Raw genomic sequence first — 14,359 nt, 5'->3', positions numbered from 1 at the left:
GAACGCCGTGCACACCTGTGAGCATGGGCATACGCTTAGAATAGCTTAGACGCAGCCATGCCGGACGCAATGGTGCCGCATGGGAAAAGTCAACGTTACTAGAACAAACTCGCATTGGGTAGAGTGGCAACGGCTAGCATGCGAGCTGCGCGCGCGCTACGCTACTGCGCTGCCGCCGCGCGGGTGCCTTGCGGCCTTGCTGGCGGCTCGCGAATGCAGTCTTCGCTCAGAGATGGCGCTACACCTTCGGGCGCTGACTCATGGAGGCCGTCGCCCCGAGAGCAATTGTGGGTTTGGGCGTGGAGTGGCGCTGCTGGTGCGCAGTTTCTGTGCCGACGGGCTGCTCTTGACAACGCGCAGCAGATCCGCGGTCGGGCAGCGCACCACAGCGGAGGCAGTGCTGTCGTTGGGACGCGTTTTTCTCCTTCTGGCGAGAGTGCCGCCCGGACAGGCGGAATATGTCCGCGCCCCTGCGCAGTCGCGCGTGTATGTTTATGTCCTGATAACCTGCGAGTGAGTACGCCTGCGTGTTAGTGGCCTGCACGAAACACTGGACCATGGCTGACGTTCTTTGGCGTGACTGTGCTAACTGGCTGATCCGCTGCCAAGCGCTGCCGCCGGACCACCGTGTCACTTGGGCGAACGCACAACTGATCGACTTGGCCAACACGCTGCGGGACGGTGTGCTCTTGTGCCAGCTCCTGAACAAACTTCAGCCGGGATGCGTGGATCTGAAGGAAATGAGCCTGCGGCCGCAGATGTCGCAGGTCAGTCCCGAGCCTGCCCTCTTCATCTTGCGCTGTTCATGCACGTCGTCGTCTTGCAGGGGCCGCTCGCTTCACCCCCGTGTGTGTGCGTGCTTGCCCCCCTCCCCGGTCCGTGCGCTTCCTCCTTTCCCTCCTCGTCCGGCGCCGTTTCAGGGGCGCCACTTCTGCTGGCGTTTTGTATCGTTCCCGTTTTGTCGGGGTTTTGCTGTGCAGTGGCATAGAGCCTTTCTTTGCTGGCGCACAAGGTTGCTCGTGCTGCACGGCCTCTCGGCACCATAGGAAACAGTCGGAATCAGCAGCACGAGTAGAGTGTGCATTGCTGTAGCAAAGTCGTTTGTTGCGGTCCGGACAGCCCACCAGCGCTAGGATACGCCTTGGCTCCTTTGTTTTATCTTTGATGCTTTTTTTTCATATATCTCTTCTCATTCTCGCGTCCTAATAGTAATTGTGAACAGTGAGCAGTACATTCCTCCTGCGCTCTTGCGAATCGCACTTACCGCAGCGTCGGTGGCTGACAGGACTGGCAACGGGGTGTCAGGTTGTGTCGTGTCGTCAAAAGCTAACCTGCTTTCAACACATTAATTTGCCTATCAGTGGCCCTGCATGGCTAGTCGGATGTTTAGAATGTTTTATTTCCGAAACGCTGAAAGTTGCAAATGGCCGTTGTCTGCGGCGTGAAGTCGCGATATGCGTCCATAAATTCAGCTTTTTATTGATGTTGCGGCATCTGTGTTATTAATTAATAGTACAGCTTTAGTTACATTCCCTGCAAAGTAGACCGTAATTTTTTCAGTTCTAGTAAGCGGCTGTAAAAATAATGACGAGCAAAGCGCGCGGGCTAGTCGACTGCGACCAACTGTCGCTTCCGCGCAGAGGCATGGAGAGAGAGAGAGAGAGAAGTGAAAGAATAGATTAGACGCGCGTTGCAGTCATCGTGTGCGCAAGCCACCGGAACACCGCCCACTCTGCGTTACTGTGCCTGACGCATCCGACTGAGGTGTCGAACTCGAGCCGGTATCTGTGTGCGAACGATTAAGGTTTTCGGATTTTTCTTGCGAATGCAGAAAGGACGGCACTGCACCACACGCACACACAAAACGAGCGCTCATTTTTATTCATTAGCGCATGAAAGCTGCGGGTAATACAGTGAAAACGATTTCATGGTGCGTTTCGATCAATTCTCCAGGCGGTGTTCGATGCTGTCAGATTTAAGGCGTCATTGGCGAAGTTCGGCGCAATTTTATCATTTCGCAGCGTCGCACCGTTTGGCTCAAAAATAAAACTATGCGCGCAAACATTACGCAACAAAATTACGGTCACATGAATGCCATTGGTAGCGCATGCAGACGAAATACAGTGCCCAGCGCGAGCTTGCGGTCACTTAGAAGAAGCAGTAGCGCCTGGCTCGCTGCGACATTATAGTTTCGAGTGTTCACGCCTAGTACGGTGGCCAACTGCTGCCAATTTTGGACTGTGTTCTGGCAGCATTCCAAGCGCTCGCAAATTCTTCTCAGATCGCCGTCGTATTGTTTCGTTTTCAAGGGTAGAGGTGCGGAGGCACTGAGACTCCGAGGTGGCTGGAGCGTCTGAAGCCGCCTCGTGAACCTCACTTTCTCCCAAACACCTGTGCTTTTTCGCGCATTTTTTGATAGGAGCGTAATTTTTTTCTATATTCTCGTGTTGTTGCTACAACCACGTACAGCCGTCCACAGAGGAGTCTAGAGCGCTCAAAGGGCGTGCTCCGTTGTATGCTCCACAATGCTTGAGCGACGTCTAGCGGGGACGCCTGGTTCGAGATAGCGCATCTTTGAGCATGGTTTGAGTATCAGAAATGCGCTATCTCGAACCACGCGCTCCCGCTAGACGTCGCTCGCGCACTGCGGAGCACGACGCTCGAGCGCTCTAGACAAGTATGTGGACTACTGTACTAGCGCAGACGTGCACCGTACCAGTTGGGTGCTTCCTGCGCATGCGCGGTGGTAGGTGCGCGTCCCCACTTCACCACTGCGCATGCACAGCAGGCAAGTTGCTTCGCTACAACTTATTGTCATTTTCTCATATTTTCCCTATAGAGACTTTTCATTCATACGAACGCCTGTGCTGGGGATTTGAGTCTTTATTTTCAGCTGAAAAAAAAAGTGCGCTGTAATTCGTTTTGTTTTATGAGCTCATTGTGCTATGGTACTATGACTGAGAGTACTGTGGACATTCCGCTTAAGGCGGCACAAAGGAACAGGTTTTGAGCAGCGCGAAGCAACATTAGAACGATGCATGCAGGACGACACATGAGCGCTGAATTTTGAACATTATTTCTGAAAATCGCCGAACCACCGAATAAATGCCCGCGAAAAGCAACAGCCAGTGGTGCAGAAGATCTAGACACGTGGTCAAGAGGATGCTGTGGAACTAAGGAGGACCGCGGCAGAACTGTTGGCCATGTTCAGACAAGTCCCCAGGCTTGCAGCCCGGGGAGAAGCCAACCGATGTACAGCGGCCGGCTAGACATGGACATGCGATGCAGTGCTGAAGTGAGCAAGTTTCCATTAAGCTCCTTGGCCACGTGTCTGAATTGTATCCCTGGTGTACGCTTTTCACGGATATTTATTCACTCGGTGGTTGGGCCATTTTCAGAAATGCAGATCACAGCTCAGCCGCTCGTGTATCGCGCACCGTTCTCGTGTTGCGTCGCGCTGCTCCAAACGAATTCAAAGCCAACGGGGCGTGCGCGAGTTTTCGTTCGTATTCTATAGAAGTCGGATAAAACTCAAGGAAGCAGCGGCATATGCCGCTCAAAGGATGCTCTCCTGCCGTGTCGACCGATTGCCATGACGTCGCGGTGAATCCCATTTCATGGTGGCACCTGCCAGACACTCGCGATGTCACGCTAGGGAATTAACCGCGACGTCATGAGAACTGGCCGACGCCATTAATTGGCTGAAGGGCCTCCTTTGAGCGGCTATCTGCCGCTGCCTTCGTGAGTTGAATCCGACTATAATCATAGTTGCCGCACAGGCAATTAGATCTCCATTTCTTTTCCCTTTACCGCGGTCCTGGAAACGCGTGAGTGGCAATTATGTTTGAGGCCCAGAAGCACGGCGCAAACCTAAGCGCTTTTCTACTTCGTTAATCGCCACCTGCTCCGGCGCGTGCTGTAAAAGCTATGCCGGGGCTCCAGCATGCATCCATGATGTCACATGCCACTGCACGACTACAACAGGAAATTTTTGAGAGCATGGATGCTCATTATCTTTAAGAACGATAATTTAAAGAAATAAAAGTCGTATTGCTTCAATCGCGTGACTATTTTGTACCAGAGTTCTTGTGTAGGGTCGCCAACGAACGAATGGTGTATAGCTTTGCATGTGGAAGCATTTGTCGCCTTGAACGAACTCCGGCAAGCTTAACCTTAGGAGACACCGCCCCCTGAAGCTTAAATGAAGTCACTCCAAGGGTCCGGTGTCGTTCCTAAGAAAGTTCTGTAACCTACTAATTTATTTGCAAACTCTTAGTACGTTTTCCATGCCTACCACTACGGTTGTCTTTGCGCAACTGGGCCCGTTTCGTAAATTTTGTGTGCTCACAGGAATCCCTCAAGTGGAAGTAGGGTTCTAATGGGGGAAAAAAAATTCAGGATGACATACACTCTGGAGCAGCCGTACTGCTACTGATGTGTCGAATGAAGACATCTTTCCGGGGGGCTTCGTGGCCTTGCAAGCGGTAGTTTGGCAGCTATGTGCGGCTTTTACTTGCGGCATCATGGCCAAATGCTCCTGTCTTGTAACAAGCATTGTAAACGGCGTCGGCTGCCATTCAAGATCACAACGGTTTTGCTTTACTGAACTGCCACTGAACTGACACTGAACTGCCGCGCGCCACTGGTTGTGCAAACATTAGCCAGTTGTGATTGGAAACAAATGTCACTGGCCCAACTGTAGTTGAAACTGCCGCCTAAAATGACATAACTTGACTGCAAGTGCAGCACTGAATGAATGGTAACTGCTAATTACGGAGCACGAAATGCGACCGCCCCTCCGACGTCAGTAGCTCAGCACTCTGTATCGCTGTTATCGCGGCTATTCTCTTCTACGCTCCTCGGTCATTGAATCTTCCTTATCTAAGGCCGCGCCCGCCGTGTACACAAACGCGCTGATAGTTCGTATTCCCATTGACAGCCGGTGTCCAGCGCGGCGCTCTCGGACAGTGCTGGCCCTGCCCGCGTAATACTCCATTCAGGGTCAGGTCAATTTTTTTTCCCGCGGTTCTTACTTTGTTTCAGCTGCGTGCTTATTGAGAACGACGCATTTCAGGCCACTCTGCGCATTCCGAATAAATGACGCGTAGTGCAATTCCTTCGCAGGCAGGCGCACTCCTTTCTTCTCATCTATTTGCTATGTGTGTCTGCGTGTCATAGGCTTAAGGTGTGTAAAAAAAAAACGCCCTGCTTAACTCAGGACCCGACGCAGTATACTCTGGGTGCAGTGTTTTGTTCTGACGCGCGTTTGTTTATCAGGAGAGGTTGTCTAGTTTTGTTGCTTATTTACAGTGCGAGTAACTGCGCTTCCCTCCGGCAAACAGAGCAGTTCAGTTACCTCAGATGGGAATGAACATATAGGTCTGCATGCTCGGTTCTCCTACGGCCTGTCTCTCTTGCACGTAGGCACATTGCCGAACGCTCGTGCATGCTGCACTCAACGCGAATTGAGGTATGTGTTATTCTGCTTTGTTGTGTACTGTTGTGGCACAGACTAAGTGGACGATGTCGATCAGGACCGAGGCTGCCGGTGAGCGCTGAAGAGGAGAAACTGTACAGATTTATTTTACATATTTACATATCTCGAAGACGCCGCAATCAAAGAAGCCTTCTACATATTTGCAGTTCTCAAAAAGACCTCCTTTGCATAGTAGGAAGTGGATGAATAGAAAAAGGGAAAGGACAGTGCACGGGCCTGTGACTGGCGAGTTGCCACCACCCATCGCTGCCAGCGTGCCGATAGGGGGGATGAGTATAGGTAGAGCAGGAGAGGAAGGGGAGAAAGAGGGAGACGCGTAGCCGCGGGCGCAGTCGTAGCCGTGTGCTGCCTTGGACTAAAGGCAGCTGTCCAGGCCCGTGTCCTCCAGGAAGGTAAGAAGGGACTGGAGGGTCTTTGAAGCGTTGGAGCCGGCGGGAAAGAGGAGAGCACTGGCCGAATGGACGGCAAAGGCGGGGCATTGACGCAGCATATGGTTTGTCGTCTCCTCCGGGTGGCCGCAGCGGGAGCAATCCGCAGTGGCATCTAATCCCTTCTGGTAGAGCCTAGCCCCAGTCCAAGAGCAGCCTACCCGGAGCCGCAGGAGGAGGGACCTCCGCCATCTTGGGGTGCCATTGTGTGGCAGGAGTTGTGGAGGCGTCCTTGGGCTACCCTGGGGTGCATAGCCATGCGGCGGGTTTTATACCCTCATGTCCCTAGAAAAAACGGCATGAAAGGGATTGAACCCTTAGCTCCCGAACAGGGCAATCTCTGCACCGGATGAGTGTCCAACCAGGGATCCCTCAAGCAGCCTTGGGCAACATTTTGGTTGCCGCCCACCTCACAATATCCCCCTCACAGCGGATCCGTTGATGAAGTTTCCACTGTGAGGCAACACTTCTTGCAGCGACAGTGATTCACCACCAACTTGAGTAGAATTCGCTGAAACCGAGCCGCTAGTTCAGGTTCCATGAAGGCCCCCAACTCCTATGAAGTCATCCTCTTCTGACCGCAGGTAGCGTGGGGAAAGACGGCTGCTGCCATTGTTCTCAGTGCAGGGAGTACTGGGGCCTTTGTTCTCCGCTCTTTCCAGCACCCCGTAGATGTGGCCAGCAGGCGCGGGAACCTTCTTTCCCGAGACAGGATCCGGCGTGTAGCCGTCGCGAGGATGTAGACTTTGTTGAGAGCCCCCGGATGTCGCGTGCTCCGGCCCTCGTTGCTAGAAGTAGGATCATAAGTTAGCCTTTCATTGCACGTAATGTGTGTTGTCATCAGTGTTGCGCGCGACTGAAATTTTGTTTGTCGCTTCTATTCTTGATAAAAGAGGAATAAACGAAAACGAGGCATGCCCTTTAATTTCGTACTGCGTGCGGCTACATTCTTTCTTATTTCCCTTTGTCAAATACCACCTGTAGGGTTCGGCGCGCTGTCGCATCTTTTTGTACATGTGTTGCGAATATTCCGCGAGAGGGCAGTGACCTAGGCTGCGCGTCCGGTTTTGTTTTATTTTGTTTTGCTTTGGTGCACGCCGTTAGAAGGGGACTCATGCCTTTTTGGTTAGTCTCCCCATTCGTCCTTGCGGTTTCCTTCGCCACTCCGGACGGCGGGGCTATCTGCCGGCCTCGACCTTGGACCCCTGTCCCCTTGGCGAAGGATTGCGAGACCACCTAGGGAGGGACTCGGGGGTAAGGGAAAACGCTGACATCAGTTCTGAGCTTCCCTATTCGTCAAAACTGATGAGCGGCAGTTAGCAGTTAATTTTTACGTGTGGAAAGGGGCGCGGGCATCTTCGGGGTGTACCCGCGAAGGGAGCCGCGCCCGTGTGCTTTTGTCTCTAGCTACTCCTAGCTGGCAGGCGCTCGGTCTGGCCGAGTGAGGAGGGAGTGACCGCTGAGAGCTGGTGCAAGGCGCGCAAGTTTGACTGTTGGGACGCGGTGTCCGTCACCTCTGTGCCGGCGGTCGGCTAGGCCGGCCGCGGATAGCTGTGGCCGTATACTGACTTTGTTTGTACCCATCTGTAAATAGCTTCTATAAAGGTTCGTTTCTCACTAAATCGCTTCGCCTGCAAGTCATATCATCGAGAGGCCTTCAAGCGGTGCATCCAGTTTCTGGAAATCACCGGACCAACACCACCGGCAAACCTTTACTCCACCAGGCCGTGCACATGGCACTTTTAAACGAATGATGTTGAGTCCCTCGCAAGGTGGACGGCGACCTCGCCGCAGTTGGCGTAGTATGTCGGAGCGGCAAACTCCGGAGCACTGACCTGCAGGCTGGTCAGTTTGCCCGGTGGAGGTTTCGGTCTCAGCGAAGGGAAAAAGGTTTGAAGCTTTTTTCACCGAGCAGGCGTGTCTCTGCGCGTAGCCACCCAGCGCTTGCGCCACGGACCGACTGATCCTGCTCCTTGTTTCCTTGCTTAGTTTCTTCGTAGCGAGCAGCGGTGGGAGGTCGAAATAGGCGTTCCTTTTTTTTCTTTTCTTCCTTATCAAGAGTCTCCGTGTGAGTAGCACGAGACAATGTAAAATGGATTCAAGGTGGGCTTATGGGCTTTCCTTCGAAAAACACTTGTGCGGCCAGCAAACTGTGTCATCAGTTCAGCCGCCTGTTGTTTGCATGGAACGGGATGTCTTTAAAGTGTCGTATGTGTGTGCGGGCGTTCTACAGCGCACATGCACTGCTGAACGTTTCTTCGGCGAGTCGGCTCCATCATATAAAGGCCACAAGAATGGTTGCGGCTGAGACTGCACTTGGCCTGCCCGAGCTTATCAGACTGGCTTGTCACAGCATATGTGTGGACATAAGATAGCGCTTCAATGCGCCTATTTATGACGATGCAATAACTAATGGCCCCAATAGCACGTTAGTTCAGTTTGTTATTTGCGAACGCGCGACGACGATTAGAAAAGACGGGAGATGAAACTGTTCATCGCGAGACTTTTTGTGGTCGTTTACGTGGAGCGGCTCGCCTCTTGTCAGCGCGTTGCTCTCGAACTGATACCGCTGATGCGGGGAGATCGAGTGGGCACGCAACTGACTTGTGGTCAGACGGGTCAGTCTTTGGCTGCACAGGCGTAAGAAGAGCGAATAAAGCGAGTCGGGTCAGTTTTCGGTGCGCTAGCACTATAGTGGCCATCTCCCGCATTTAGCCGTTGTGTGTTCGCTTGCCTGAAGTCTGGTCTCAGTGAAACCAAGCATAACCAAGTGCTGCTCGGGGAGAGCAACCTGGGTCTCACAAGTCCCACCGGTGGCAGCACCTGCCATCGCAGGGCAGTGGCGCATCGCTTAACCGCTGCACCACTGCGACAGGAATGAAATGAAGGCTCCCCTCGATTATTTAACGTAAAGAATAATAACCAATCCCGGATATATGGGCATTGCCCCATTAACGCTGTCGCGTCGTGCCCTTAAGGCGGAGCTTAAGTCCGATTTCGCCGATCTTTGTCGAGGCCTGCTTGACCTTGAAAACTGAGCCTCGAACCGAAACCGAAGCGCTAGCGCACCTAATTCGCATTTGGCCTAACCACGCTAAATCACCAGCCTAGTTTTTGTTTTTCGACGAGTGTCTTGTCGCAAGGTGACGCCCTCAGGACCTGGCTTCTTGTGACGCTATCGTACTTGTTTCTTGCCGCCCGTTTAACGGACCTGTCCCCGCAGCATGAATGAGCGTATTGGTGGAAACAGTGATGGCCGTTGAGCGCAGCAAGGCGCTTGGTATTTTTGCTATTTCGATTTACTTTTGGCCGCCCTGATATCTGTCCCTGGACGTGGCCTTCTTGAGAGAGTGATTTGGCTGCGAAACAGCAAGGTTTTTCTGAAAAGCACGTTTTGAAGGTAACTGTCGAGTATGCTTCAGCTTCGGTTATCTCTCTCTAGCTTTTAGGGAGGCGCTGTGTCGGTCTCCTTATCTTTTTTTTTTTTGTGGCGGTGGTGGTTTCTAGGAGCGCGCGCAGTCGATCGGAGGGCTCTTTTGATCGTGCCGCTCATAAGATTGCCTGCCTGTCGTATCGAGCGGCGATGACGTTATCGGCTTTGCTACTTGTGTGTGCTGATTTCAGCTGCACGCAAACGTATTACTGTACTGGACGAGAACTGCGCATGCCCGCGCTTTACCGGAGAGAAAGTTGTTCCGAAATACCAACACCGTAATCCAGTAGCGTTATCTGATATCGTAATTACCGTGTTCGCTACGCCGATTAAGAGGTTTGATTTCATTAAAAATACCTGTGTTCTGGTCCTTCAGTGTAATGTTCACTTTAGATGTCACCAAGAGTGCGGGTGCGCAGTGCGAACAGAAGTTATGACCTGGACTACGTTCACTATCCTGTTTCGGCCTACAGCCGCTGTCTGCGGTTTATGCTTGCAGTTCATGTTCATTTCTTGTCCTCAGTGTTCTTGTCCTCAGTGCATTTTTTTTTTTGGCTTGTCGATAGCAAGTCAAATTGGCCGTTACGATCACAAACTTTGTTACATAGTCTCTGACGTCATGTTCAGTGCAGTTTGTGAGGAGAATTTGCGTGGAGCTTTGCGCCAGAATTACTTGTTTGTTGTTACCTACTACCGCCGTTTGATCCTTCCACTGAGTTCGGCTGAGCTACTGCTCCGGGCGTTGATCGTGCTCGGGTGGCATACATGCGGGAAGGACTTCTCGGTGCACATCTCGACTAGCAGGCTGTCGTCTGTCTTTATACTTGTTGAAAAGAGTAAAGCGTATTTTCTAGGCTGGATGAGGGATCGAACCCTACCGTCAACTTTGTTGGCAGTCGTTGCATGCTGCGACATCACATTAGGCCATAGGAAGCTTTTTTTTTTTTTGTTGCGCGTGCATACTCCATGCTTGGTTGATTGCGGCTCGTTTCACTTATAATTTTATCGCAAGTTGTTTGTTGGCCTTGAACTCCGAGCCCGTTTGGTGGCTCAGGAACAGATGAATGCTTTATTCATCCTCAGCAATTTTCGGGGCGTCTGCGATACCTGTCTTTGCTTTCTCCCTGACTACCGTTTATCGCATGGATACCTATGAAGTTCGCAGTGGCGCTTGGAGCCGCATCTGGCCTCGCCGGTGTTTTCGTCCTGGATGAATAAAACGTACACTCGCCAAAAATGGGTTTTAAAATATGACGTTTCGGGACCACTACGGGTCCCTTTTTTTTCATAGCATTCAAGCTACCTAAAGATGATCTCTCGCTTTTGGGAAAATGCAGTGTGCTTCTGTGCCCTCGTAGCCAATGGAAAAAAAAAATTGAACATTGATATTTGCGCAGTTTCCTTTACTCAAAAACAATTTTTTCCCTCTCCACCGCGGCACCGGCTTTGTCTCCTTGTCTGCCGAAGAAGCTTCGTTTTGCCCCCGTTTCGGAGCCTGACGCCACGCCTGCTGCAGTTTGGGAGCTTATACCTAGGCGCTTCCCGCAGCGCCTGATTGTCTTCAGTCTGCGGCGGATAGCTGCGAATCTAATACCCGCTTGCCTTACGTTTGTCTAAGCAGTGAAGACGCGCACATCTTCAGCTGCCGATATACGGCAGCTGACTCGCAGCATGGTGCTGCTTCGATCGCAACGATCATATGCGCGGGCGTGTCGGTCGGTGACGATCTGCTGGTGCGTTTCGACCTCCCAAGTGCTGGAACGTTTCCAAATCATGACCGTGCTTCGTTTTGTATGGCTCATCGCATATTGCGGGAAAACAGTTCACTGGGTGCCGCCCTCTTGTGCAGCCGGCACTAACCCTCTGCACGTGTCTGCACTGACCGTGAAACCAAAGGAGTTGAGCGCGCTTTTCTCGTTCCTTGTTTTTCTCGTGGCGATGGCGACGCGAAGGGAAACCGAAGCTACCTGGGGAAGGAAGGAAGGCGAGCCGGCGTTGGCTGTGTATCGCGTGGAAGCAGTAGTAGTGGTTTTATTAAATAATAATAAAAAGGAAGGAAAAGATTTTTGCTAGCCGTGTGGTGCCTTCGTGCAAACGAGGCGGGCTCCCTCCCGACGGCACTTCGGTAGACTACGCAGTGAATGAAGCTCGACTTTGAGAAGCCTGGACGTCTAAGCGTCGATTATGCAGCGCTGTCCGCAGCGGAAAATTGTTATGGAGAGTCCAACGCAGCGTAGTTTTCCTCCGGTAGGTCTAGCACGACTAGGCTCGCAGCTTCGTCCTCCAAGGCTTGGCTGAAACAGTCATCGACAGGATCGGCGATAGTCGTCGAGACGAGTGACCGCTCCTGATAACCCCCCCCCCCCCCCTCTCCAAAAAAAAAAGAAAAGCGGTTGCCCCTTTACATTCACCGTGAGCCGATGTGCTTCGCCCACTCGAGCGTTCCTCGCAGAGGTATCTACTTAGAAATGAGTTTTCTTTCAGCACCTTTTCTCTTGCGCACTGGAGCGCAGCGGGCGTATTTAACTTTCATTTACTCGTTTATTATGCCGGCAAAGTTTTTCGAGGGCTGAGCCGCGTGGCTAGCCTACATCACGGTATGCCCGGGGGCAAAGTCTTCTCCGTCTCTCGTCAGGCGATGAGGCCTCACGGCTTTCCTCCCTGAATTCGCCGGGGTAATCGCACGAGTACGTGCCCTCCGTCAAGGGCCGGCGACTCGCACCAGAGTCACGTCGGGACAAATGTGGCAGCAGCGGTGCGAGTGGGCGACAAGATTAATAACGCTCAAGAGCGTCGGTGACGCTGGTGCGGGCATGGGCGGCCGTCGTTTGTTTACCCGGAGTCATCCAGGCTGCTGGAGGGCCGCTGTGCGCTCAAGTCTCCCCCGACGGGGGCGGGATTGGCCTTTCTGCGCGTGCACCCAGCGGCATTCGCATCGACGACGAGTTGCGCCTGCCGGGCACGACTGCAAAACGTGCCGCTGCGCGCGTGCCGAGAGGAGGCCCTTCATTGCGCGTCAACCGCTGCCGGAGATAGCGGCCGGCCGTTGCCGCGGCTCGGATGGAAATGCTCTCTGGCGACCGGAGAAGCGGCTCTCTCGCAGTTCCGCTCGCGGTCCGAGTGCTCCGTCCTGCGCGCGCGTCAACAGGCATTGGAGAATGTGTCGCCCCCTTTGTCCGCCGAAGGACAAAAGCGGCGTGATAAAGACACACGCCCGCACCGTCGCGGCCCGGAACGAGATTGCGGCGCTTCGGATTGGGTGTGGCTCGTATCCGGCGGAGACGTCCGTGATGCGCACGCGGCGGCGGTATCTGCGCTGGCGTTGTTTTCGTGGGGACTGGGTTGCTCGGGGATGGTTGACGAAATCCGAAGGCATTCACCCCTGTGCCCGTTGTTTTCGTTGCCTTAGAGAGAGAGCCACGCTGCATGCCCTATATCCACGGACACTGCATGGTCGATGGCAAAAAATACAGTGGTATACCGACCGAAACGGTGAATGGAGCGACATTCACGCGGGAGCCTTGTTCTCTCTGCAGACGGAACGTGATGGCGTCGCATCAAGTGCCGAACTTCGGGTGCCTCTTGAACAGCAATCAGTCTACAGTCAGCGGAAATGAAGCGATGAGTCTGGGCGATGACGGCTTTGGCCGTATGCCTGACGCACATGTTCAATCTATATGCGCATGCAGGCGGCGCCGCTTTATTTTTCGCCGTGCTCCATGCCGACCGTGATGCGCTTGATTTTTGGGGACTGGTCGACTTTGGAATTGAGCTGCACTTCGCAAAAGCCAGCGAATATATAGAGCGGTACAGAGCTGCTTGTGCGGGTTAAAATAGGGAAGGTGGGCTCGCCCCCCGCGGGAGCAGCGGAGCGGCACGGCGCTTTATACGGGGCAATCATTTTTCGCGAGCGCAGCACGACAGGCTGGCGCAATGAGGGCCGACTGCGTGGCGAACCATCGGTCTTCGCTGGGACGTCGCGGCCAGAGGCAGCCGGCCGCCTTTCGACCATCGCGTGGAGCGCTCTCCGGACTCTCGTGCGGCTTCTGACGTTGCGGTCCGGAGTGGTCCCGCTGTTCGGCGCCGCCTCCTGCATCCATTTGTTTTCCGTTCTCTCTCTCTCTGGCTTCATATGGTTCCTGGCCTCTACCAGTTTTTGGCTCTCGCGTGCTCTCCGAATTGGGGCAGGCGAGCGAACCTCGTGCGGTCTCCCTTCGGCGATGTGTAATTGCCCGCAACTTCGTTTGGCGGATGCGGAAGCTGAGGGCCAGTTACTCCCCTCCAGATCGGCTCAAGCGCGCGCCGTGCCCGGCAATTTGTGGCCGCGCATCGCGCCGACCGGGAACGCGAACGAATGAAAGGCTGTGAGCGTGAAGCTACACGGAGAACATGAAAATAGCGACAGCCGAGCTTCACTCGGCACGGATGAGTGGAAACTGCTGGAAAATACGCGTGGCGGCTCTGCGCGCTTGACAGCAGAGTTCTTGGCGGACCGCGAGTACCTTTCCTGATTAAACTGCGCTGGCGTCCCGAGTTTTATAAATTTTGAGGCGCAGCGTGTTGGTGCATAGATGTTGCTCTGAACTTCATTATGGTAGGGTGTTGGGCCAATTGGTGACGCATTCTTTGAATTGAACAGCACTAGTGACTGCGAACGTCATCTCCCGCGCGCTGTATACGGTTAGGGAAAAAGCGCCTAGAAACTTTTGCTATGGGGCGCGTGTATCGTTTACTTTTGTAGCAACTTGTACATGGTATAGCTCACAACAGAAACAGCCTGTGCTGGCTGCCGGCGTGGTTGAAAGCCAGGCGCAAAGCGAGAGCGCAGGGCGGAGTCAGTTGTGTGCGTGAAGCCCATTATAGGCTTAGCGCGACGCGACGCCTTTCAGGCTTTCGGGCACTGTGCAGGTCGCGGTGCCAAAGGACGCGGACGGGCACCCGGCAGTTTTCGCTGGTTTTCGGAGTTGTATATACGCATTTTAGCCTCACCGGACTTACGCG

At 53.5% G+C, this 14,359-nt stretch overlaps 1 protein-coding gene across 4 annotated transcripts in view; it reads left to right on the top strand.

The window, feature by feature from the left end:
• Positions 1-289: 289 nt before the first annotated feature.
• LOC144114387 (proto-oncogene vav-like) overlaps positions 290-14,359 on the top strand; it is a 196,643-nt gene continuing 182,573 nt past the window's right edge. For 2 of the 4 annotated variants that reach the window (XM_077648087.1, XM_077648085.1), the window contains exon 1: positions 290-767. In XM_077648087.1, the coding sequence (XP_077504213.1) occupies positions 558-767 (210 nt within the window). In that variant the 5' untranslated portion in view covers positions 290-557. The remainder of the gene's footprint in view (positions 768-14,359) is intronic. The other 2 variants (XM_077648084.1, XM_077648086.1) reach the window with 2 other exon arrangements.

Source organism: Amblyomma americanum, chromosome 1, assembly GCF_052857255.1.
Source record: "Amblyomma americanum isolate KBUSLIRL-KWMA chromosome 1, ASM5285725v1, whole genome shotgun sequence".
In the NCBI taxonomy this organism is placed as follows: Eukaryota; Metazoa; Arthropoda; class Arachnida; order Ixodida; family Ixodidae; genus Amblyomma; species Amblyomma americanum.
The sequence above is the reverse complement of the archived record's forward strand: the minus strand, read 5'-3'. Positions and strand labels throughout refer to the sequence as shown.